Genomic DNA, 24,685 nt, shown 5'->3' with positions numbered 1-24,685 from the left:
ACACATACATGTACTTACATGCCTGCACACACATTCACACATGCTTATGCACACACATGCACACAACACAAACACATGCACACTCGCTCACACACATGCATTACTCACACGCACACAGGCACATACACACACGTGCACACATACAATCACGTACTTGGCTTACACGTGTACTTGCATCACATACATGTGTGCACATATACACACATTCACACACACACGCGCGCACACGCACAGGCACACACCTCCCCATCCGCGGCTCCCCTTCCACCTGTGCAGACCCCCAGCCCCTAGTCTCTTGGCACCCACTGTATCAGGATGCAGAGGGGGAGGCTCTGGTGAAGGGCTGGCTGGAGAGCGGACACCTGGCCACCTGGCCGGTGGAGCGAGCAGGGGAGGGGGCCCCAGAGGCCTGCGGGCTGGGAGGACAGGCCCCGGGGCTCCTGGGGGTCTGCAGAGGCTTGGTGCCCAGCTGTGCCTTTGATGTGTTTTCCTCAGGAGCCGTCTAGCCGTGTGTCCTGACAACTTTAGGCGCGGATAAGCCAGTAAGCCTGCGGGACGACTCTCGACCTTGGAGGCCAGCAGGCCTGGGGCTCTCTGCCCCTCACCTCGGCCAGCCAGCTTGTCCTGGGGCCCTGGCCTCACCTCAGGGAGAGAACGTGCCGTCTTGACATGCTATCGGTCGTGACTGGTGATCTGCGTTCCCGGGCCATACAGTCGGGTATTTGTATTTGTTGCCTTTATTTTTCGTAGAGGTAATTGCCTTTTGCAGCCCTGCCCTGGGCTGCGGCCCGGGCCTGCAGCCCCAGGTGCGCTGGACTGCCCTCCTCACGCAGGATGCACCTGCATCCCCGGAGCACCTTGGGGAGATCTGGTTTGTGGTTGAGATTCTCATGCTGGAGTAGGAGGAGCTGGAGCTGACTGTTCAGCTTTTATTTGCCCCCCAGGATTCTGACTGCATTATCCGTATTTCCTTTAATTTGTGGGATTTCTAGTAAATGGGCTTAAAAATAGGTCTGGGCATGATGCCAGGCAGATGCGGGCAGCAGGCGTCTCTGCATCTCGCTAAAGGCAGTGGGGTAACCCCCGTGTCATCCGGGCCTGGGCGTCCTGCAGGCTCCTCGGGTGGCCTTCCCATCATGCTGCAGGATGGGCAGGGGTGCGCAGCCTGGGGCCCCGACTCCAGGCTGCCTTTTGGGGGCCCGGGACTGGGCTGAAGTTGTGCTGAGTGCCAGTCTGTCCCCTGGGGCTTCCCAGAAAGCTGGGGGCCAGGGTGAGGGGTGGGAGGCAGATGCCTGCCCTGATGGAGGCTGGGTCACCTGCCTCTGGCCCTGCTCCTCCTGGGCTCCCCCATCCAGGTGACCCTACTGTCCCAGTTGCAGAGACCCTGAGATCTGGTGTCAGGGCCACCCGTGGGGGTCCTGGACGCCCCTCTGGTGCCCACCCGTGGTGGCAGGGGCTGACAGGCTCTGAATGGCCCTGGGCATCTACTCTGAAGCCCTGCTCTGCGTCTCCCGCAGATGGGACTGGGCCCAGGGGGCAGCGCCACGGCCGCCCCAGGCCTCTCCTGCCCGTGCAGGGCTGGGGCCCCCCAGGGCTCAGGGGATCCGCTGTCCCCTCCAGCCCTGTCCCCATGCCCTTCCATGGCTTGATGCTCTGCCTGCGATTCCCGGCTGCCCAGTTCCGTTCCCCCGAGCAGGCCTCGCCCGGGGCCGGGACACACAGACTGACTCCTCTGCCACGGAGTCAGGTTTTTCTGTAGAGCTGGTAGGGTGTGGAGGCAGGGGGAGCCCGGGATTGAGGGGTCGTGGGCCCTGTGTGGGGTGTGGGGCCAGGGGGCCTCAGGTGTGGGGGTACAGGGAGGCTCGTTACCAGAACCCCTCAGTGGGACAGGCTGGCCGGCCTTGGGGCAGGGCTGGGGAGGGGGGGAGTCCCTAAGGTGCCACGGGCATGTCCCCGGCCCCCTCGCTGTCTCTCTGCTTTAGGGCCACGTGGGTGAGCCTGGCTCAGGAGTGGCCTTGGACGCCGCTGCCTAGCTCCAAGCCGGGGGCAGGCCTGGACCCCTGGTACCCCTGCAGCCACCCAGCCGGGAGGGTGGAGGTGGGGTGCATGCTCCGTGGCCCCCATCTCAGTGTAATTGCTGCCCCCTGCCCCCCACCAGTGGCTGATTTAGTATTTCTGTGTCGGTCTGATTTACATTAGATTTTTAAGCATGATTAGAAATGCAGGGGAGCTTTGTGTCTTACCTCGACTATTTATGGCATGATATGCAGATGAAGAGAGCCATGAATATTAAAGACCGGAGTGTGTATGGAGGCGCTGTTGTTAATGAGCTGGGCGACCGGCCGGCCTGGCGTGCTTGCCCCCCACCCGCCCGCCGCCCGCCACCCAGACCTGGCCGAGGGGACGTCGAGGTGCTGTGGGGACCATGGGGGGCGGCCACAGCCTGAGGCCCGGCTCCCCATGCCAGGCAGCCCTTGCTCTCAGTCCGCGCCACCCCTCCGACCCTGCCCTGTGCCCTCGAGCCTGGGCACCTGGGGAGACCCTGCTTCAGCCCACAAGGGAGGAGAAGGTGCCGTCTGCAGGCGCAGAGCCGGCTTTCTAAGTTATTAAACGATGCCCGAGGGGGACACTCTTCAAGCTTATGGTATTTAAATTACAAATACGGGTGGGAGAGATTGTCAGCTCTGTTCTAAACACTGCTTCATTCTTCACAAGCCTTCTGGACCCGTCGGTGGCTAGTGAGTGCTCGGTGGAACACAGGCGTCCAGGTGAGCTCCTGGCCAGGTGGCCCGCGTCCTCCTGCTGGGCGCCATTGCTGTTTCTTTAGGTTCACGCCCTGTTTGTTTGGCTCCCAACCCCCGACCTGCACCAAAGTCGAAATGTCCGGCGGAGGGTCAGAGGTTGGCCTGTTGGTGGCAGGAAGTCACCCTCCCAGTGGCATGTAGGATGGAGCTGGGCCACCAGACCCCTAGTCTGGACCCTGGTCAGAGCCCAGCGCATACGCCACCTGCTGTGTGGCGCAGGGCCCTGCGGCCCACCCAACGGTGCGTCCACCCCGTCCCTGCCTGGCCCCCGGGGTCCCACAGCCAGTGGGGCCGATGAGGCCCCGGCTGTGGGTGCCCAGTCCGGTGCCCTGGGCCCCCAGGGGACTAGGGATCATTCCGGAGGGCCGGCCAACTGCGCCTGCCCCTCTCTCTGAGGGCCGGCCCTGCCTCCTGGGGCGGCAGGGGAAGGGCTGGGAAGCACATTTCTGAATTTGCGGATTCTGGCAGGCTGCCCTTCTCTGTTTGAGAAAAAAAGCTTCCAGGCAAACATTTGTTAGTGCAGTTAAAACCGGCTTTTATGCTTGATGCCGGTCCAGGCTGTGGTCTGGGCGGAGGCTGCCCAGGTGCCTGGCGGAACCCAGGAGGCCTCTCGCCTCTGCCTATAGGGCTGGGGTGCGGTGACCTGGGGTGGGGGTGTGTTGGAGGTGGAGCCACAGCCGGGGACCCACATGAGTCTGAGGTTTTGGAGGCCTGTGCACCCCCTCCCCTGGGCACCGGGGACTCTCAGACTGCCAGGCACAGAGGCTGAGGTCAGAGTCTCTGCTCTGCAGCAGAGTCCTGGGGACTAGGGGCAAGTCCAGGCCTCGGTGCCGTCTCTGCCCAGCAGGGTCAGCCCCTTCCCACCCCTGCCCAATGACCTAAGTTGCCCAGGATGAGGGGTTTTGAAAGCAGACAGCTGGTGGGTGGGTGATCAAGTGTAGTCCTGGCCGGAGGCCTGGGCAGGAAGGTCACCCTTTGAGTGCCCCGGCTTCCTCACCCGCACCCACCTGGAGGAAATAGGGCTGGGAGCCGAGCACACAGGTGGAGACCAGGGGGAGAGGCTCCTGGCAGCTGACACCCCACCCGGAGCTTTGCTGCCCTGCCCCGGCCCTTCCATTAGCAGCCCCGTGGTGGCCCAGCCCTGCCTGGGGAGGTGTTAAAAGTTTAATGCAAACCTGAGGCTCACACTGAGTGGGCCCTCGCCCACCTCTTGGGGGGCTGGCATGCCTGACTGGGCAGCCTTGCTTCACCCGGGCACCTGGGCCTCCCAAGGGTCAGCCCCCAGGCCGCTTCCCCCTTGCCCCTCTGAGAAGCAGAGCATCAGCCAGGGACTGGAGCTGGAGTGTCAGAGAGCTGGCTGTCTGGAGACTGGGCTGCAACGGGGAAGCCAGGCCGTTGCTCCAATGCCAGCTGGCCGGGGGAGCCCTCCCCTGCCCCCCACGCTCTCCTGTGGCCTCTGAGTGGAGACCTGAGTGTATTCCTGGGGCCCTGATGTGCCCACGTGTGTTTGTGCTGACTTAGGAACCTGCCCACCGCCCTGCAGGACAGACGTGGTCCTGGCGGACATGGTCACTGGGGCCTGGCCCTGACTCTGCAGTGCCCTGCCTTCCGGTCGCCAGGCCGGCTGCCGCCGCACCCCCCGCCGAGGTCCTGAGGTGCAGGGCCTGGAGGCTGGGCAGTAGGGCTGCCAAGGGGATGGGCCCTGGGCTGGGGGCCGGAGGTGCTCCTTTTACTGCTTCCAGAATGTTCCTGGCACACCTGCCCCCCCCTCCCCTGCAGTGGGTGCCTTTAATGGCTGTGCATTTGCCAAGGTCCAGACCTCTGATTAGATTGGTAAAATTAAATCCTGCAAAATAATTTTTATTTAATGTAATTTATCTCGCCTCCCTTTCCCTCACTGGTAGCGATCCTGCAGAAATGAAACGGTGCGTTCCTCCACCGTGCCCCTGCTGCGGGAGGCTCTTTGGGATCTGGGGTGGGTGGACTCCGACACCCCCGCCCCTGGATACCCCTTCGGCCCCCGTGTGCGTGTGTGTCTGCACTCTTGGGGTCCGTACCCCCGCGTCCTTCTCTCGTCCATCTGGGGGCCTGCAGGGTGCCTGGTTGTGCTCTGGTGGACAAGCCGTCATCCCAGGCCCAGCTCTCAGCCGAACCTGAGGGAGGGCTCACAGAAGAGAATCCCCCCGCCCCCCGCTTCTTCCTTGGGAGCTCTTGGGGTCTGTGTGGAGTGGGACCGCCCCCCCAATACTGGCACAGCTGCATGGGCTGGACTCTGGCTCTGTGGTGTCAGCTGGGGTTTCCCAAAGCAAGTTCCATTCTGAAGGGCATTATGAGGGGGAGGGCTCCATGGCGCAGTGGCTTTGAGGGCGGCCGGGATGAGCGAAGTTAGGGGTCTCGGATGTTCCCTCCACGTCTTCAGAACCTTCTGTAAGTAGCCAGCCCAGGAGTCCGGCTGTGAAGGGAAGAGAAGAGGAGGGGAAGCTGAGGCTCAGAAGGAAGAGGCAGTCGCGTGAGGGTGGGAAGGGGAAGGCCGCCCGGGTCCCCCGCCTCTCTCTTTTCTGCCGCTGCCCGTGGGGTGGCCCTGAGCTCGTCCTGCTTTCTTGGCCTGGGTGTGTAAACCAAGCCATTATTTTATTCTTTTCTCCTAAAGTTCAGCTTTGTTCTCGCTCTGGCCGAGGCTTCTAAGAAAGCAACCTGAAACCAGCTCGGGCTGGGCTGTCTGTCCCGGGCTGGGCGGCTGGGGCAGCCGCCTCACCCTCGCAGGTGGCCTGAGGACACGGCAACAGCAGGGCTGGCTATCCCCGTCCCCGGGGACCAGGCGGCCTGTCACCTCACAGGGGAGAGCGGTGGCCCCTCTCTGGGCAAATGGTCTGGCCGCAGCCCCCGGGGGAGGCCCGCGCAGCAGGGCTGGGGTGGCGGGGGTGGTCCCAGCAGGGAGCATCACCAGATGGATTTTACACGTCGCTTGTGCCAGGCTCCAGCTGGGCACTTGCTAATAACGTCGTCTCCCTCGACCCCACGGCCGCCTTAGGAGGGTGATCCACCCCCAGCCCGGGTGGGCATCCTTTGCTAGATAGAGGCCACGGGACCTGCGTTCGAGGTGGCCGGGCCCACGGGGCAGTGCCCAGTGGAACCGGGACATGCCCTTGAAGGGGATAGCTCCTTAGGCTGCACCCCGGCGCCTGCTCTCAGCTGGGGATCTGGCTGCTCCCTGCCCAGCCCTGGGCAGTTGAGACCCTCTGGGGCTAGTGCCCACTGTGCCTCTGCAGCCTCTGCCCACCCCCGCCAGGCTAGGTCACCCCTCCCCTCTCACGGCACAAGAGCCCCATCTAGCTCAAGAGACCCCACCATGGTCTTTGGGAGTCTCCCAGCAGTGGGTGCAGGGGGCCATGTGGGGGGCCCGTCCCCACTGCGGTGTGTGTTCCTGGGCAGCACAGCCCGTCCCTTACTTAGCCCTCCCTGACCATTCCCAGCACGGGGTTAAATGCCCATCAGGTGTCGGGCAGACCCACCCCAGCGTCACCAAGCTCCTGTGTGGCACCTGGAGGACTTCCCTGGGGACGTGGCACCTGCAGGTGGCAGGGGAGAGCTCGTGGAGGGCGTGCCTCTCTGCGCTTCCCTGCCCATCACGGGTCCTGCTGTTCTTTGACCTGAGTTTCCCCCTGTTGCCCCAGGTTGGCTTCCTCTGTGCCCAGTCTGCCCCGCTATCTGTGGCTGGGTGGGTGCAGGGGGCCGTGCCTGTGACCCCTCACTTGAGGCCCCAGCCCTGTATCTTGGGGCCGGTGGACTTCACCTAGGCCGCAGCGAAGGGGGACCACCAGGAGGACACCGGGAGCCCAGTCCGGGGGCGCCTGGCGATGCTATGGGCGGGGGGACACGTGAGCGGAGGTGTGCAGACATGGGTGTCTGTGTGGACCCGCGATATGGCTGCGGCCCAGATGCAGAGGCCGCCAAGGGGGCTGACCGCGCGGGGAAGAAGGGTCCTCAATGCCTCGCCAGGATGCGGCCGCCCCACTTGAGCCTCGAGCTAGGGGAGGCCCGGCCGGACCCCGCTGTCCTCGGCCCACGTGGCCCCCAGGTCCCCAGAGCGCCAAGCGGGCGCCGTTTCTGTGAACGATGCCCACACGGGCCTGCGTCGCCCTCACCCTGGAGTTGTCACAGGCCTCACACAGGATGCACAAAGCCGCCTCTGCGGCCGCTGCTCCCTGGGCGGGCTCCCCGCACCTGGACTTCCTCCCGCTCTCCATTCGGCGGCTTTTCCTGCGGTCTTTCTCTCTTGGAAGCCGAGCCCCATGGTGTGTGAATGGAGAGGCGCCAGATGGCCGTCTCCTCCTCTCCGGATGCCGCGGAGGGGACCATGCGGGATGCCGCCCTGATGGCCGTGATGCTGGGCGCTGCGGGGACCAGGCCTGCCTTGGCCGTCTCCCGTCTCAGCGCAGCCCCTGCCTGCAGGCGGCCGCCCCGTGGGTGGCAGGCCAGTGGTCTGCCCCTGGGCCCACCAATCCAGCCATGCGGCGGGGTGGGCTGGGGGGCACTGTCCTCTCTTTAGCAGGGCAGGCAGCGTGCCAGGGACAGGCTTAGCAGTCTGTGGACAGTGTGGGGCCACACGGGTGACCTGCCGCCTCCCCGTGCCAAGTCCACCAGGGACCAGGGCAGGTTCTTCAGGGGGCTCCTGCCTGCTGTCCATAGCGGGCCTGGCCCCAGCTGCCAGCACAAAGTTGCACCACTCTAAGAGCTGTCCTGGCCAAGGCGGCGGGAGTTGGGGTGCCGAGTGCCTCCCTGGGTGGGTGAGTGGGATGGGGGTGTTGGGGCTGGACCATCACGGCTCCCGAGACCCCAGGAAGTGGGGAGGGGGGCACTGGGGGCCGCCGCCACCTCCTCCTGGCTCCTCTCTCTCTCTCCCCTTTCTGCTCTTTCCCTTCTTTCCCTCCCCTTCTGGGCTCCCCTCTCTCACCAGCTTCTGCTCTCTGTCGGACCCCCTGGCCTCCCTGCCCCCTTGGCCGCCCCAGACACCCCCCACCTCTTCCCAGGAGTCAGGCGGCTCTGCCAGCCCAGCAGACTGTTTGGAATAGTTTAAATGCTTTGACACTCTGGCTGTACTGGGTGGCAGGGTGGCAGTTTACTGGGTAATTCATATGCAAAACTGCACTATAAATTTCCAGGCTGTCTCAGTTGCCGTGGCACCACGAAGCGTCTCCCCGCGTACAGTACAGTATTTCTGCCATCTTTGTTTGCATTGCAGTGAGTCATCAAAAGTCTGTCTTGTACCAACACCCGGAGCCGTGCATTCCTCTGGCACCAGCACTCCACTGTTTTTTAAAGCCGGGGCTGGGAGCTGGCATTTACTTCGGCTCCCAAATCAAAGGCGGCTATTCATTCCCGAGAGCTGCCTGAATGTCCGTCTGCATCCGGCCTCTTCATTTGGATGCTGCGCGCTGCCCCGGAGAGCCGGGCTGGGTGCAGCTGAGCCGCGGCCCAGCCCCGCGCCGAGACTCGCGCCCCCCCGCCCCCCTCCTCCTCCTCCTCTCCCGGCTCCTCTCGCCTTCCCCACCCCAAGGGCTCCCGCTCCGTTTGCTGCATTCCCGGAGCAGCTGGTGGCTGCGGGCGGCCGGGCGTGCGGGCGAGCCTGCCCCTGCCAGGCTGAGTGGGCAGTGCTGGGGCCACGGCGGCAGCGGCCAAAGGTAGGTCTTCCCTGCCGCGGGTGCCACCGGCCGGGCCAGCAACTTCTCTGCAGCCGGGGGTGCGGTGGGGGCGGGGGGGGGAGGTACTGCGGGCTCTCCCTGCCGCCCCCCCAGCAGCCGCCCACCTGCCCAACTCCTGTCTCCGCGCTCCGCCCTCCTTCGCCGGATGCCCGCACTTTCCTCCCGCGGGACAGAGCGGCCCTTTGTACGGGCTCTGACTGCGCGGAGTTGGGCCGGCCCTTCTCCGGCCCATCGGGCCGGCGGAGTCTGGCTCCAGACCCCGGGGGCTGGCAGCACACCCCTGGCGGCATCTGAGCCCTGGCCGGGCCCTCCTCTGTCTCCCCCAGGACCCCTCTAGTCACCTGGGCTGGGAGCGAGCCAGCAGGGATTGGCTGGCAGCAGGAACCGGCGGGGTGGGGGTGGGGGGCCCGGGAGGGCACGCAGGTGGGGCTGCGACAGGCTCCCAACTCCTGCACTGGCCGCCCCGATCCCCAGGCAACTCGGGTCGGGGGAGCTGGGTCCCGGAGTCGGACTTGCAGCTCGGGTCGGGGAGCCCGCAGTCTCCTTTGCTCGGAGGGAAGCAGAGACGGCGGAGCGACTGAGTTCTCCCTGCCCCAGCTCCCTTCTCTGGGCGCCCCCCCACCCCTGCCTGCCTCTCCAGGGGGTTGAGGGGGGCTGCTTCTCACCCTGCAGGGGCAGGACTTCCCCCTCACCCCCGGCGGGCTCTCTGCATGGCTGCTCTAAGAGAAAAGGAAAGAGCAAACCGAAACCAAAGCCTCCGAGAGGACCCCCCCCACCCCCGATCGCCCGGTGCCGTGCTCTGGGTTCTGGCCCCTCCCTTTGCTGCTAACTTTCCTGGGAGAAGAGTTGTGCGGACAGACAGAGGCCCGCGCCCTTGCCCCTCCGGCGCTGTGGCTGGCCGGCCTGTCCTGCCCTTCTGTGTGCCCTGTCGTCTCTCTCCAGGCCTCTCCTCCTGGGCCCCGCCAGGACGGGGTGTCTCCGCACCTCAGGGGCTCTTGCGCTCTGCCCTGGGGTGGCATGGGGGCACCCACACAGACACCTGGCTGGGAACCCAGCTGGGCTCCTGGGCAGCGCTGAGAGCTCTGCCAGGGTCCTGCTGCTGCTGGGTCTGCGGCCAGACCTGGTCTGGCGCGTCGTGGCTGGGGCAAGGCTGGGGTGCCCCGGAGCAGGGGACAGGGGAGGCGGGCGCTGGGGCAGAGCCGGGTGGCGTGGAGCGTGGCCCGGCCGCTGGACGTCCCGGAGCCCGACCCTGACCCCCGCGTACATGCCCTGTCTCCCGCAGATGCGCCCCACCCGGCGGCTCCCCCGCTGAGAGTCTGAGGCCGCCCCCTCGCCTCCCGCCATGTCGCAGATGCTGCACATCGAGATCCCCAACTTCGGGAACACGGTGCTTGGCTGCCTCAACGAGCAGCGTCTGCTGGGCCTCTACTGCGATGTGTCCATCGTGGTCAAGGGCCAGGCCTTCAAGGCCCACCGGGCCGTCCTGGCCGCCAGCAGCCTCTACTTCCGCGACCTGTTCAGCGGCAACAGCAAGAGCGCCTTCGAGCTGCCGGGCACAGTGCCGCCCGCCTGCTTCCAGCAGATCCTGTCCTTCTGCTACACGGGCAGGCTGACCATGGCGGCCAGCGAGCAGCTCGTGGTCATGTACACGGCCGGCTTCCTGCAGATCCAGCACATCGTGGAGCGCGGCACCGACCTCATGTTCAAGGTGAGCTCGCCCCACTGCGACTCGCAGACCACCATGATCGAGGACGCCAGCTCCGAGCCCCAGAGCCCCTGCAACCAGCTGCAGCCGGCTGCCGCGCCTCCCTACGTCGTGTCCCCCTCCGTGCCCATCCCGCTGCTGACCCGCGTCAAGCACGAAGCCCTCGAGCTGCCTCTGGCCGCCGGCCCGGGCCTGGCCCCCAAGCGCCCTCTGGAGACGGGGCCCCGGGATGGCGCAGCGGTGGCCGCCGGCCCGGCAGTGGCTGCGGGCACGGCCCCTCTCAAGCTGCCCCGCGTCTCCTACTACGGGGTGCCCAGCCTGGCCACCCTCATCCCCAGCATCCAGCAGGCGCCGTACTCCCAGGGGGAGCGGACCAGCCCCGGGGCCAGCAGCCTGCCCACCACGGACAGCCCCACCTCCTACCACAACGAGGAGGATGAGGAGGACGACGAGGCCTACGACACCATGGTGGAGGAGCAGTACGGCCAGATGTACATCAAGGCCACGGGCAGCTATGCAGGTAACGCGTGGCGGGCCTGGCCCCCACCACCACTGTGGCCTCCCGCCCACGGGCATGGCCGGGGCCCTCCAGGCACCTCCCGTGTGGGCACTGAGGCTGACCAGGCCTTACCCGTGGCCTCACAGCCTGGCGGGGAGACGGGCACGTCCCAGGGCTGGGACACCTCAGGGCGGCCACTGTGCCTGAGGCGTGCAGGGGTCAGTCCCAGCTCAGACCGGACGAGCTGGCGGGAGCTGACCCTGAAGCACCAGCAGGAATTGGGTCCCTCTTGCAAGGCGTTAGCTGAGGACTTTGTATAAAGTCGACCCTGGGTGGGATGGGAGGCCCTGAAAAAGTTTAGCTGCAGCGGAGCTCGTGGGCCAGGACCCGGACTCTCTCTGGACAGATGAAAAAGACTCTGGGCCTTGGTGGACCAGGGACCTGCCCGAGGGCTCACAGGGCACCATACAGCCCTGCCTGGCCCCTCGCCTGATTGAGGCCTCAGTGGCCCTGTCAGTGAGGTGGCCCCCTCAGATCCATCTCTGTCACCTTTGACCTCCACCCTTTGCCCCTCCCACGTGCTTTCGCCTCGCAGTCGTGGCCAGCACCCCAGGGCAGGTCAGGAAGTGCCCCCTGAGTGCAACGAGTGCCTCCCCGCTCTTGTCTCGGAAGGACTCCCGCCTTTGGGATCATAAAGCCGGCACACCCTAACTTGAGACTCCTGTGCTGCCTGTAAACTCCTCACGGACCCTGGAGAGGGTTCAGGGTTCGTGGGTGGAGGGCCCCAACATCGAGGCCCTGGTGTGTCCCCCTCTGCCTTCCGCGTTCCCCGAAGACCGGCTGTGTGCCTGGCCCGCCGCCTGGCCTGATTTGCATGCGGGGCCCGAGTCCAGTGACTGGCTGGCCGGAAACTTGGTGCCAGTGGGGAGGCACCTCCCAGAGCTGGGCCCGGGGGCACTTTGGAGACTCTCTCCTCCCCTGAGACTGCCCGTGCCCTTGCGCCCCGATGGGGCCAATGCTGTCCGCTCCCCCTCCTCCCCGCCTGCCGCCTTCCACTCCTCCACCTCCAGGCAGGCGCAGGTCCGTCAGTCCTGGGGGAATGGGTTCGGGGAGCCAGGTGCGCCGGCCAACTCAGGCCCTTGGGACAGCCGGTCCTCAGCGGCCGAGGACGGGGTGGCTGGGTCTCGGCTCTGGTCTGGCCCACCTGGGCCCCTCCCGGGGTCTTTTTCAGAACTGCGGGGGTGGCGGTGCCCTGGACAGCTTCCGTGGGCTCGGGTGTCGTCTTTCCTGGAGGGCAGTACTTTATTTGAACACGTTTTTGTCACGTGTGTGTGAGTTCTGCAGGATCCAGCGCACAGACCACCTCTATCTGGACAGGGCTTTCCTCTTCGTGGTGGAGGGAAGGGCTTGGTGTTCCTGACCCCAGGAAACCCACAAGCTCAGGTGTGGGTCAGGCCTGGGCACCTCCCTCTGCCCACTCCCGCCCCAGCAGCCCCCAGGTGGTGCCCAGAGGGAGCTGGGGTGGCTCCCAAGCCCCTTCCCTGGGATGTGCAGCCTCTAAGGACCACAACACACACGCACACACACACCCCGCACACACCACACACACACACACCACACACACACACACACACACACCCCACACACACCCCGCACACACACACCCCGCACACACACACACACACACACCCCGCACACACCACACACACACACACACCACACACACACACACACACCCTGCACACACACACACACACCCCGCGCACGCACACACACACACACACACACACCCCGGCAGCAGGACAGGGCTCAGCAGAGGGGTCAGGGCCAAACCTGCTGAGGGCCCAGGGGCGAGGTTGCCCGCCTGTGGTCCTTGGAGGTGCGATGCCAAACCAACAAGGGCCCTGGTACAGCTGCCTCCCCAGGGTCTTCCCTGCTCAGCCCGCCCTGCTGTGCAGCCTCAGGCATTGACGAGTCGGAGACGGGGAGAGACGGGGCAGGGTGCTGAGGGTGGTGCTGGTGTGCGGGCAGGGCAGTAGCTCGTCTGGGGGCACCTGCTGCTCTGGGTGCACAAGCCTGGCCATCTCCTGTGATCTGGGATTTTCTGAGAGGCCAAGGGACAGTGGCCGTGGACAGCCCGGGGAGGGCTTGGGAGACCGAGCTGCCCCACAGCCTTGACTGTGCCTGGGCCCTCTCCCCAGCCCCTCTTCCCCTGAGACCACATGCCGAGTCCTCCGGGGCAGGCACGGCTCAGCAAGTCCTGCATGCCTGTGTTCCGCGGTCCCTGGATCCCCTTACCCCACGCCCCTGGGGTGTTGGAGGCGGACAGGGTGGTGATGGCAAGCTGGGAGACTGGAGGGACAGTGGGCCTGGGAGCGGCCCTGCCTCCAGCTGACCTGCGAGGCTCCGGTCTGGGTGTTCTCCTCAGTGAGCCCATAAGTGGGGCAGGGAGGGGAGGGTGTGATTTCTTGGTTAAAAATCTAGGTTATTGGCAGTGACGTGGCTGGCATTGCTGGGTGCCAGGTGTGCTGGGAAGAGGGTTGTGGGGCCGGGCAGGCGGAGAGGGCCCATCCCCAGTGGCGGGCTGCTCCTTGGGTGCTGGCTCCCCGGACCCCAGGCCCCCACTGTGCACTGGCTGAATCTGGGCGAGCGACGTCCTCACACCCTCCACGGGCCTCTCGATAGCCAGGTGCCCCTCTCCTGGCACCCGGACAAAGGCAGGGCAGGGCTCCAAGCTGGTGGAATCTGGAGTGTTTGAAGGTGGACTTCTGGAGCTTTTGGGCTCTCTGGAGTCCCTTCTCCTTCTTGGCCAAGGGAGAGGGTGTCCTGAGTGACCTTCAGGGGTCTTCTGACCAGCACCCTACGTGCAGGGCCGTGAAGGAGCCAGAGACCGAAGCCCCAGCCTCATCCCCTGAAGAGCCGCTGGCAGCCCCTGCTCGCTGGGCCCCTGCTTTTAGAAATCGAGGAATGGACCGTTACAGATGAGCAAATGCATCTCAGTTCCCCAACAGCCCCCTCTGGGTTCCTGTTCCCAGCCTGTGTGTCTCCTCCATTCCGGGCAGGTCCGGCACTGCCATCTATCAGGGAGATGCCCTGGTTGATTCATCCACATCCCCGTCGGACACGGAGGGGTCGGGGGATGAGCCACAGAGTGGGGACCCACGCTGCCCCGGGCCCCTCCCCTGTTCTCTGTGGTCTGACCACCTTCTGGCCTGCAGGCCTGCCCTGCCCTCACTGTGCAGGTGTTGGGTCAGCAGGCAGGTGTGCTCCCCGTGGGCATCTGAGACCTGGGCGCCTGGGTATTTACACACCAACCACATATTTCCATGTTAATCCTTTCCCGGGCAGGGACCGCCTCAGGGTGTCCTGCGGATGCGTGTGGACGCTGCTAGTGGCCCAGCATGGCTCTGCTCCTCCTCCGAGTCTGCCCGCCGTCCCCACACCTGGACGCAGGGTGGACTTGGCGGTGCTCAGGAGCAGGTGCTGGCACGCGGCTCCACGTCTGTTCCCAGGTTCCGCCCGCTCCGATCAGAGGCTGCACATGGTGTCTGCGTGCAGGAGGACCGAGCCCTGCCCCTGCCCAGCATGACCTGTGAGGTCAATGTGGCCGCTGACCCATCTTGACGGCTGGGGGGCCAAGCCTACAATATCTACCCCTCTACACAGCGGGGCGTCTCTCCAGCAGGCCCCCGGGCTGCCTGGCAATCACTGCTCCCACCCACAGCTCAGAGCCCACGGGAGCTCGCTTGGGGGTCCCGCTGAGAAGGGAGAAGATGGGGTTGGTTCTGCAGGCCCCCTGCCGACCCCCCACACTGCCTCCTGGCCTAGGGGCAGGGGTATTACCCCATGAGAGTGCAGCAAAAACCTCAGCTTGTCTAGGGTGGGGGGCCCTGCCTGGGTCAGGGGGTCCTCTCTCTTTTGAGGTAGCATCCTGGCAGCTCAGGTGAGAGAGGGGCCAGCACCAGGGGTCTGTCCTGTTGTGCGCCCCAAAGGCTGCCCCGAGGGCCAGCCAGCACCCCTGGTGTCATCTGAGACTGCCCCTGAGGGCCTCCAGGGGTGGCCTCCCCGGCCCCCTGCAGTGTCCCATTTAACCCTCACCACCCAATGCCCTGAGATTTCTTCTTAAGCCAGTTTTATTGAGGTGTGACTTACATACCCCAGTGACACGGGTATGAGATGTACCCATTTGAGACCAGCTGTGGAGCCGTTAGCACAGTCAGAGAGGACGTGTCTCTCACCCTGGGGACACTCACACCTCTTTGTGGGTACCGCCCCCCCGCCAGCTGCAGGCAGCCTGGGATCTGTTTTCTGTCCTCTGGGGACATTTGTCCGTCACCTAAACCGTCAGGCTGTCCGCACTCCAGTCTAGCTGTAGCATCAGCAGAGAGACTCTGAGACTTGCCTGTGCTGGGCGGGCAGTTCTGCCTTACACTTCCCACCTTCTGTTTATGTAAGTGTTTACACGGAATAAAACGTGCCCGTTTCGAGTGCACAGGTGATGAGGTTGGTCACTGTGATTCGGCAAGCAGCACAGTCAAGTTTACGCGACAGTTTGCTCCCCTCAAAGTTGTCCCGGATCGCCCCTACCCCAGCCCCGGCCAGCACACACCAGCTTCCGGTCACCGTCACCGCTGCGCAAGGGGGGCTGCACAGAATGGCATCTCTTGCTCTTGCCTCCTTTCCCTTGCTGTGTCTTGAGGTCTGTTCATCCCTGTGGTTCCGAGCGAGGGTGCTGGGCCTCGTAGCCGCTGGGTCGCTCTCCCGTGCCGTGGACCTGCCACCAGCGCTGGTTGAGCGTGGCTCTTGCCATCGCGCTGCCGTGGACGCCCTTGTATAAGTGGGACTACGCTTCTGTCCGTCTGTTGAAGTGGTTGGGTTTTCGCATTAACTTATTGATGTGGTATATTGCATCAGTTAATTTTTAGATGTTGAGCCACCCTTGTATTCTGGGGATAAACCCCACTTGGTCATTATGTGTTATCGTTTTGTATATTGCTGTGTTTAACTTGCTAGTATTTTCGTAAGGAATTTTGCGTTTATGAAGGCTAATTATCCGCAGTCTGCCTGCAGTGTCTTTGCTGGTTTTGTAGGATGATACACTACTGTCCTTTCTCGTTTATTTTCTGTAAGAGTTGAAGGTTGATGTTGTTTCTGTCCTAAGCGTTCTTTCACCAGTGAATGCACTTGGGCCTGCAGTTTTCATACTCAGTTGGTAAAGAATCTGCCTGCTATGCAGGAGACCCTGCTTTGATTGCTGGGTTGGGAAGACCCCCTGGAGAAGGGAAAGGCCACCCACTCCAGTATTCTGGCCTGAAGAATTCCATGGACAGTCCATGGGGTGGCAGAGTCAGACACGACTGAGCAACCTTCACTTTCACTTCGCTTCTGTTAGTTGAGGTATAGAACTATTCAGATTTCTCTTTCATCCCCTTCAAGCCACGGTAATTTGTATCTTTCATGGAACTTATCCATTTCTGATCTATGTAAATATTAAAATAGCCACGCCAGACCTCTCAGGTTTAGTCCTGCTGTTGGCTCTTTCCGTCTTTTTACTGTTAATCTGTTGTTCAGGCGTTAAGTCACATCCGACTCTTTTGAGACCCCATGGAATGCAGCACTCCAGGCTTCGCTTTCCTTCACTATCTCAGTAACTCAGTGAGACTATGAACCATGCTGTGCAGGACCACCCAAGACAGACGGGTCATGGTGGAGAGTTCTGACACAGTGTGGTCCGCTGGAGAAGAGAATGGCAAACCGTTTCTGTATTCTTGCCTTGAGGGCCCCATGAACAGTATGAGAAGGCAAAAAGATACGACACTGTTAGTCTGCCTGTGTCTTTCTCATTTCACGTAGGTAGCACGTGATGGTGGTGGTGGTTCTTCAGTCACCAGGTCGTGTCTGGCTGCGACCCCGTGCACACCAGCCCTTCCTGTCCTTCATTCTCTCCCAGAGTTTGCTCAAACTCATGTCTGTTGGTCAGTGATGCTATTTAACTGTCTCATCCTCTGTTACCCTCTTCTCCTCTTGCCTTCAATCTTTCCCAGAATCAGGATCTTTTCCAGTGAGTCGGTTCTTCACATCAGGTGACCAAAGTATTGGAACTTCAGCGTCAGTCCTTCCAATAAATATTCAAGGTTGATTTCCTTTAGGATTGACTGGTTTGATCTTACAGTCCAAGGGACTCTCAAGAGTCTTCTTCAACACCACAGTTCAAAAGCATCAATTCTTTGGCGCTCAGCTTTCTTTACAGTCCAGCTTTCACATCTGTACGTGACTACTAGAAAAACCATAGCTTTGACTAGATGGACCTTTATCAGCAAAGTAATGTCTCTGCTTTTTAATATGCTGTCTAGATTTGTGATAGCTTTTCTTCCAAGGAGCAAGCGTCTTTTAATTTCATGGCTGCAATCACCATCTGCAGTGATTTTGGAGCCAAGAAAATAAAATCTGCCGCTGCTTCCTCTTTTCCCCCCTTCTATTTGCCATGAAGTGATGGGACTGGATGGATGTGAGAGTTGGACTGTGAAGAAGGCTGAGCGCCGAAGAATTGATGCTTTTGAACTGTGGTGTTGGAGAAGACTCTTGAGAGTCCCTTGGACTGCAAGGAGATCCAACCAGTCCATTCTAAAGGAGATCAGCCGTGAGTGTTCTTTGGAAGGACTGATGCTAAAGCTGAAACTCCAGTACTTTGGACACCTCATGCAAAGAGTTGACTCATTGGAAAAGACTCTGATGCTGCGAGGGATTGGGGGCAGGAGGAGAAGGGGACGACAGAGGATGAGATGGCTGGATGGCATCACTGACTCGATAGACATGAGTTTGGGTGAATTCTGGGAGTTGGTGATGGACAGGGAGGCCTGGCATGCTGCACTTCATGGGGTTGCAAAGAGTCAGACACGACTGAGCAACTGAACTGAACTGAATTGAATGGGACTGGATGGCATTATTTTAGTTTTTTTAATGTTGAGTTTCAAGCCAGCTTTTTCACTCTCCTCTTTCATCCTTATCAAGAGGCTCTTTAGTTCCTCTTTACTTTCTGCCATTAGAGTGGTACCATCCACATATCTGAGGTTGTTGATATTTCTCCTGGCAATCTGGATTCCAGCTAGTGATTCACCTAGCCCAGTTATTTCGCATGATATACAAGCGCACGGTTGAGATCTGCTTTTTTTCCAGTCTTAGCATCTTTTATTGGGAGTCTTTAGACCATTTACATTTAATGTAATTTTCAAGGGGGTTAAGGTCAGATCTGTTATCTCATTAGTTTTTTATTAGCCGTATTTTCTTTTTTCCTCTTTTCACCACTTCCTGATTGAATTTTCCCAGACTTCCTCTTCAGCTCTACCGACAGGTGCCGTCACCTTCCACTCCCGCCGTGCTTTTTTTGCCTAGAGCTGCTACACAAATCTTTGACTTATCCCATCGGCCTTCTCAGGTGTGTTGCCCCCTCCCATGGGGATACAATGGCAATTCACAACTCAGACTGTCCGTGCGTTTTTACCTGCTCTAGTTCTTTGCGAAATTGTAAGATATTTTACTTCTTCCTAGGCTGTTTTGAATCTTATCTTGTGCTCAGTCATGTCTGACTCTTCGCTACCTTTTGGACTGTAGCCTGCCAGGCTCCTCTGTCCACGGGGTTTTTCAGGTAAGAGTACTGAAGTGGGTTGCCATGCCCTCCTCCAGGGGATCTTCCTGACCCAAGAATCGAACCCTAGTCTCCTCCGTCTCCTGTACTGCGGGCGGATTCTTCACCTGCTGAGCCATCAGGGAAGCTTTATTAACGTTATTGTTTTTACTTGAAACAACCAGTTGTGTTTTTTCTACTTTCAGTCACACTTACAGTTTAGAGTAGAATTTCTTCTCTTGGGCACATTATTCTCTGAGCTTAAACAAATGCATACAGTCACGTGATCCCCTCCATAATCAAGACCCAGAGCAGTGTGACCTCACACATGTCATCATCCCCTGTGACCTCACACGTCACCATCCCCTGTGACCTCACACATGTCACCATCCCCGTGACCTCACACATGTCACCATCCCCTGTGACCTCACACATGTCACCATCCCTTGTGACCTCACACATGTCACCATCCCCTGTGACCTCACACATGTCACCATCCCCTGTGACCTCACACATGTCACCATCCCCTGTGACCTCACACATGTCACCATCCCCGTGAGGCCCCGCTGTTGTCTCCTTCCTCTCCCCCAGCTCCTGCAACCACCAGCCTGTTTTTGTCCCATCAATAGAATCACATTGTACGGTCTTTCGAGTCCGAATGCATTTGAGATTCACTCTTTTTGTGTGCATTCTCGGTTCATTTGTTGTTTGACTGCTGAGTAGTACTCCCACAGTGGGTTTAACATCTTACAGAAAGACGCAAATGAACTTTTTGGCCAGCCCAGTATTCGCCAGTTGAAGGACCTGTGGTTTTTTTCTGGGTTTTAGTGGTGATGAATTGAGCTGCTGCCAACATGCAAAAAGAAAAAGGTTTTTGCACACACTTCAGTTTTCACTTCTATTTGGTAAATTAGCCTAGGAGTGACATCATAGGTGGTATGGTAAGACGTATTTAACTTCATAACAAACTGCCCAGACACTTGTCTGAAATAGTCCTGTCACTTTGCATCACAGCCGGCAGAGCAAGAGTTCCTGTTGCTCTGTGTTCGCATTGGTGCTTGGTTTTGTCTTGTCTTTTTTTTTAAAGCCGTCCTCAAGGACGTGACTGTGACGCCACTGTGACTTCCCCGGTGGCGCAGATGGCAAAGCGTCTGCCTACAATGCGGGAGACCTGGGTTCGATCCCTGGGTCGGGAAGATCTCCTGGAGAAGGAAATGGCAACCCACTCCAGTACTTTTGCCTGGAAAGTCCCATGGACAGAGGAGCGTGGTAGGCTACAGTCCATGGGGTCGCAAAGAGTCTGACACAACTGAGCGACTTCACTTTCACTTTCAAGGTCAGTAATGGTGTCTCCCTGCAGCTATAATTTGTATTTCTCTGCTGTCTAATGATGGGGAACGTCCTTTGTGTGTTTGTGTGCCTTCTGTATACCCATTCTGCTCAGGTGTCTTTTTGAGCCTTTGTCCTCTTTTTATTGGGTGGTTTGAATAGTGAGTATCGTTGATATTGTGTATTCTTCATACCTTCCAGAGGAAAATCCTGTGTTGGATATGTGATTTCTAAACATTTTCCACCAGACTGTAGTTTGTCTTTTCTTTCTCTTAATAATGTCTTTCGTAGACATTTAAAATTTTTGATGACGTTTAAGTAGTTAATCATTTATCTTACAGACCATGCTTTTGGTGTTGGGTTTGAGTCTTTACCTAACAAAATTATAAAAAATGTTCCCGCTGTTTCCTTCTAGATGTTTTAGTCTGTGGCCCATTTTGAGTTAATTTTTGTACAAAGTGAGAGATACGGTCAAGGTTCTGAATATTTTTTTCATGTGGATGTCTCATTTACTTTTGAAGAAATTTAAAATATGAAAAAAACTATTATATTTGCCCACATATTTACCTTGTCCAGTTCTTCACACTTCATATAGATTCGTTTCTATCTGGTGTCATCTTCCTTCTGCTTAAAGAATTTCCTTTAACATTTCTTACAGTCCTAGTGATGGACTAGTGATGAATCCTCGAAAATTTACAAAGAGGTTTTTATATCGCCTTTTTAAAAATCTGCCTTACTGAAGTATAATTTGTATACAGTGAGATTAACTTTCGCTATACAGTCGTCACCTTCGTTTTTAAAGGGTGTTTTTGCTGGATATAGAATTCTAGGTTGACTATTACTTTCTGCTTTCAGTAGACATTCTCTTGTTTTCTGAAATGCAGTTTTTCCCCCCTCAGGAAATCAACGTCATTTTTCTCTGTGCGTCTCTTTACAAGTTGTGTCTTTTCTTTTTAGGCTGCTTTTATCTCTGCTTACAGTTTGTTGAGCTTTTTGGACGTGTGCATTTATACCATTATTCCTTCAATTATCTTGTGCCCCTCCCTACATAACTCCAGTTAAACATGCTTTTGCCCCTGAGATCCCAAGGCTTTGTTTATTTATTAGTGTAGAGCCTTTTTTCTCTTTAGGCTTCAGATGGAGGAGTTTCCATTGCTATTTCTTCATGGTCTCTGATCTTTCTCGTGGTTCCATTTTGTTCTTATTTGTATGTTACATTTCTCCGCTCATGAGTTCGGGCTTTGACATTTTAAAACTATTTTCTGATTGTGTTTCTAGGTGGTTTAAAGTCTTTGCCTGTTCGTGCCCTCCTCTTTGTCACTTCTTTGTCTGTTTCTACCTACCGATTTTTCTCCTCCTTAGGATCTCCATTTTGTGGTTCGTTTTTCTCTCTTTCTTTCTTTTTTAACTTGGCTTTGCTGGGTCTTATCTGCAGCATGTGGAATCTAGTTCCCTGACCAGAGGTCAGACCTGGGCCCCCTGCGTTGGGAGTGTGGAGTCTTAGCCTCTGGAGCACCAGGCGAGTCCCTTTTTCGTGGTTCTTCATGCTTCTGTTAATTCTGTAACAGATGCTGGACATCGTGAATGTTGAGCGCTGGCAGGCAGTCTGTTGTCCCGAATCTCTTACAGTGAAGTGGAATTTCCGTAAAGAGTAATGACTTTGAGCACTTTCTCATGCTTTCAGCAGTTCGGCCGTCTTCCTCTGTGAAGGGCCCATTTAAACTTTCTTTCCCACACGTTTGCAGAGCGAGTTGTCTGTTCTTTTCCCGCAGCTTTTCGGGAGCTCTGTGTACTCCGGAGTGTCCTCTTTTCTCAGTTTGAAAGTTCTAAATAGCTTCTCCCACTCTACAGCTTGTCTTGTCATCTTCTTAATGTAATGTTGATGTAGTAAGTTTATTAATTTTTTCATTTTCAATGGCAATTTTGATTTCATGTTTAAAGAAGTCTTCCTTTACCTCGTGGTCATTGTGGTATTCTCTGTGTACTTGTAAAAAAATGTTTTTTCTGATTTGAAGTCATTTTAAATTTAACAGAGACGTTTCAAGAAAAGTACTAAGAACTCCTGTATACATTTTCCACAGACTCATTAGCTGGTAAGAATTTGACATATTTGCTTTATCATTCTTACTTTTTCAGTTCAGTTCAGTCACTCAGTCGTGTCTGACTCTTTGTGACTCCATGGACTGCAGAACGCCAGGCTTCCTTATCCATCACCAACTCCCAGAGCTTGCTCAAACTCATGTCCATTGAGTTGGTGATGCCATCCAACCATCTCATTCTCTGTCACCCCCTTCTCCTCCTGCCTTCAGTCTTTCCCAGCATGAGGGTCTTTTCTATTGAGTCAGTTTTTCACATCAGGTGGCCAAAGTATTGGAGCTTCAGCTTCAGCATCAATCCTTCCAATGAATATTCAGGACTGATTTCCTTTAGGATGGACTGGTTGGATCTCCTTGCAGTCCAAGGGACTCTCAAAAGTTTTCTCCAACACAACAGTTCAAAAGCATCAGTTCTTCAGCACTGAGCTTTATTTATGGTCCAACTCTTACATCCATTCATGACCGCTGGAAAAACCATAACTTTGACTAGACGGACCTTTGTCGGCAAAGTAATGTCTCTGCTTTTTAATATGCTATCTAGGTTTGTCATAGCTTTTCTTCCAAGGAACAAACAGCTTTTAATTTCATAGCTGCAGTCACCATCTGCAGTGATTTTGGAGCCCAAGAAAAGAAAGTCTGTCACTGTTTCCCTTATTTCCCCATCTATTTGTCATGAAGTGATGGGATCAGATGCCATGATCTTAGTTTTCTGAATGTTGAGTTTTAAGCTGACTTTTTCACCCTCCTCTTTCACTTTCATCAAGAGGCTCTTTAGTTCTTCTTTTTCTGCCATAAGGGTGGTGTCATCTGCATATCTGAGTATTGATATTTCTCCCATCAATCTTGATTCCAGCTTGTGCTTCGTCCAGCCCGGCATTTCCCATGATGTATTCTACAAATAAGTTAAATAAGCAGGGTGACGATATATAGCCTTGACAATACTCCCTTCCCAATTTGGAACATGTCTGGTTCTAACTATTGCTTCTTGACCTGCATACAGATTTCTCATGAGGCAGGTAAGGTGGTCTAGTATTCCCATCTCTTTCAGAATGTTCCACAGTTTGTTGTGATCCACACAGTCAAAGGCTTTGGTGTAGTCATTAAAGCAGAAGTAGATGTTTTTCTGGAACTTTCTTGCTTTTTCTATGATCCAGCAGATGTTGGCAATTTGATCTCTGGTTCTTCTGCCTTTTCTAAATCCAGCTTGAACATCTGGAAATTCTTGGTTCACGTTCTGTTGAAGCCTCGCTTGGAGAATTTTCAGTATTGCTTCGCTAGCGTGTGAGATACTCCAGGAGTTGGTAATGGACAGGGAGTCCTGGTGTGCTGTGGTCCATGGGGTCACAAAGAGTCGGACATGACTGAGCGACTGAACTGAACTGAGATGAGTGCAGTTGTGCGGTAGTTTGAGCATTCTTTGGCATTGCCTTTCTTTGGGATTGGAATGGAAACTGACTTTTTCCAGTCCTGTGACCACTGCTGAGTTTTCCAAATTTGCTGGCATATTGAGTGCAGCACTTTCACAGCATCATCTTTCAGGATTTGAAATAGCTCAACTAGAATTCCATCACCTCCACTAGCTTTGTTTGTAGTGATGTTTACTAAGGCCCACCTGACTTCGCATTCCAGGATGTCTGGCTCTGGGTGAGTGATCACACCATCATGATTATCTTGGTCATGAAGATCTTTTTGTACAGTTCTTCTGTGTATTCTTGCCACCTCTTCTTAATATCTTCTGCTTCTGTTAGGTGTATACCGTTTCTGTCCTTTATCGAGCCCATCTTTGCATGAAATGTTCCCTTGGTATCTCTAATTTTCTTGAAGAGATCTCTAGTCTTTCCCATTCTATTGTTCTCCTCTATTTCTTTGCATTGATCACTGAGGAAGGCTTTCTTATCTCTCTTTGCTATTCTTTGGAACTCTACATTCAGATGCTTGTATCTTTCCTTTTCTCCTTTGCCTATAGCTTCTCTTCTTTTCTCAGCTATTTGTAAGGCCTCGTCAGACAACCATTTTGCTTTTTTGCATTTCTTTTCCATGGGGATGGTCTTGATCACTGCCTCCTGTACAGTGTCAAGAACTTCCATCCCTAGTTCTTCAGGCACTCTGTGTATTAGATCTAGGCCCTTGAATCTGTTTGTCACTTCCACTGTATAATTGTAAGGGATTTGATTTAGGTCATACCTGGTCTAGTGGTTTTCCCTGTTTTCTTCAATTTAAGTCTGTCTTTGGCAATAAGGAGCTCATGATCTGAGCCACAGTCAGCTCCCGGTCTTGTATTTGCTGACTGTAAAGAGCTTCTTCATCTTTGGCTGCAAAGAATATAATCAGTCTGATTTTGGTGTTGACTATCTGGTGATGTCTATGTGAAGAATCTTCTCTTGTGTTGTTGGAAGAGGGTGTTTGCTATGACCAGTGCATTCTCGCAGCAAAATTCTATTAGCTTTTGCCCTGGTTCATTCTGTACTCCGAGGCCAAACTTGCCTGTTACTCCAGGTATCTCTTGACTTCCTGCTTTTGCATTCCAGTCCCCTATAATGAAAAGGACATCATTTTTTGGTGTTAGTTCTGGAAGGTCTTGTAGGTCTTCATAGAACCGTTCGGCTTGAGCTTCTTCGGTATCAGTGGTCGGGGCATAGACTTGGATTACTGTGACAATTGAATGGTTTGCCTTGGAAATGAACAGAGCTCATTCTTCCATTTTTGAGACTGCACCAAAGTACTGCATTTTGGACTCTCTTGTTGACTCTGATGGCTACTCCATTTCTTCTAAGGGAATCTTGCCCACAGTAGTAGATATAATGGTCATCTGAATTAAATTCTCCCGTTCTGGTCCATTTTAGCTCGCTGATTCCTCAGATGTCGACGTTCACTCTTGCCGTCTCCTGTTTGACCACTTCCAATTTGCCTTGATTCACGGGCCTGA

At 56.9% G+C, this 24,685-nt stretch overlaps 1 protein-coding gene across 1 annotated transcript in view; it reads left to right on the top strand.

Annotated features, from left to right (window-relative positions):
- Positions 1-24,685, top strand: part of NACC2 (NACC family member 2) — an 80,850-nt gene that overhangs the window by 32,451 nt on the left and 23,714 nt on the right. Inside the window, exon 2 of the mRNA XM_052648776.1 lies at positions 9,789-10,731. Within this exon, the coding sequence (XP_052504736.1) occupies positions 9,849-10,731 (883 nt within the window). The 5' untranslated portion in view covers positions 9,789-9,848. The remainder of the gene's footprint in view (positions 1-9,788; positions 10,732-24,685) is intronic.

The sequence above is a fragment of the Budorcas taxicolor genome, chromosome 11, assembly GCF_023091745.1.
Source record: "Budorcas taxicolor isolate Tak-1 chromosome 11, Takin1.1, whole genome shotgun sequence".
Classification (NCBI taxonomy): Eukaryota; Metazoa; Chordata; class Mammalia; order Artiodactyla; family Bovidae; genus Budorcas; species Budorcas taxicolor.
Note: the sequence above shows the minus strand (reverse complement) of the source record. Positions and strands in the feature narration are given on the sequence as shown.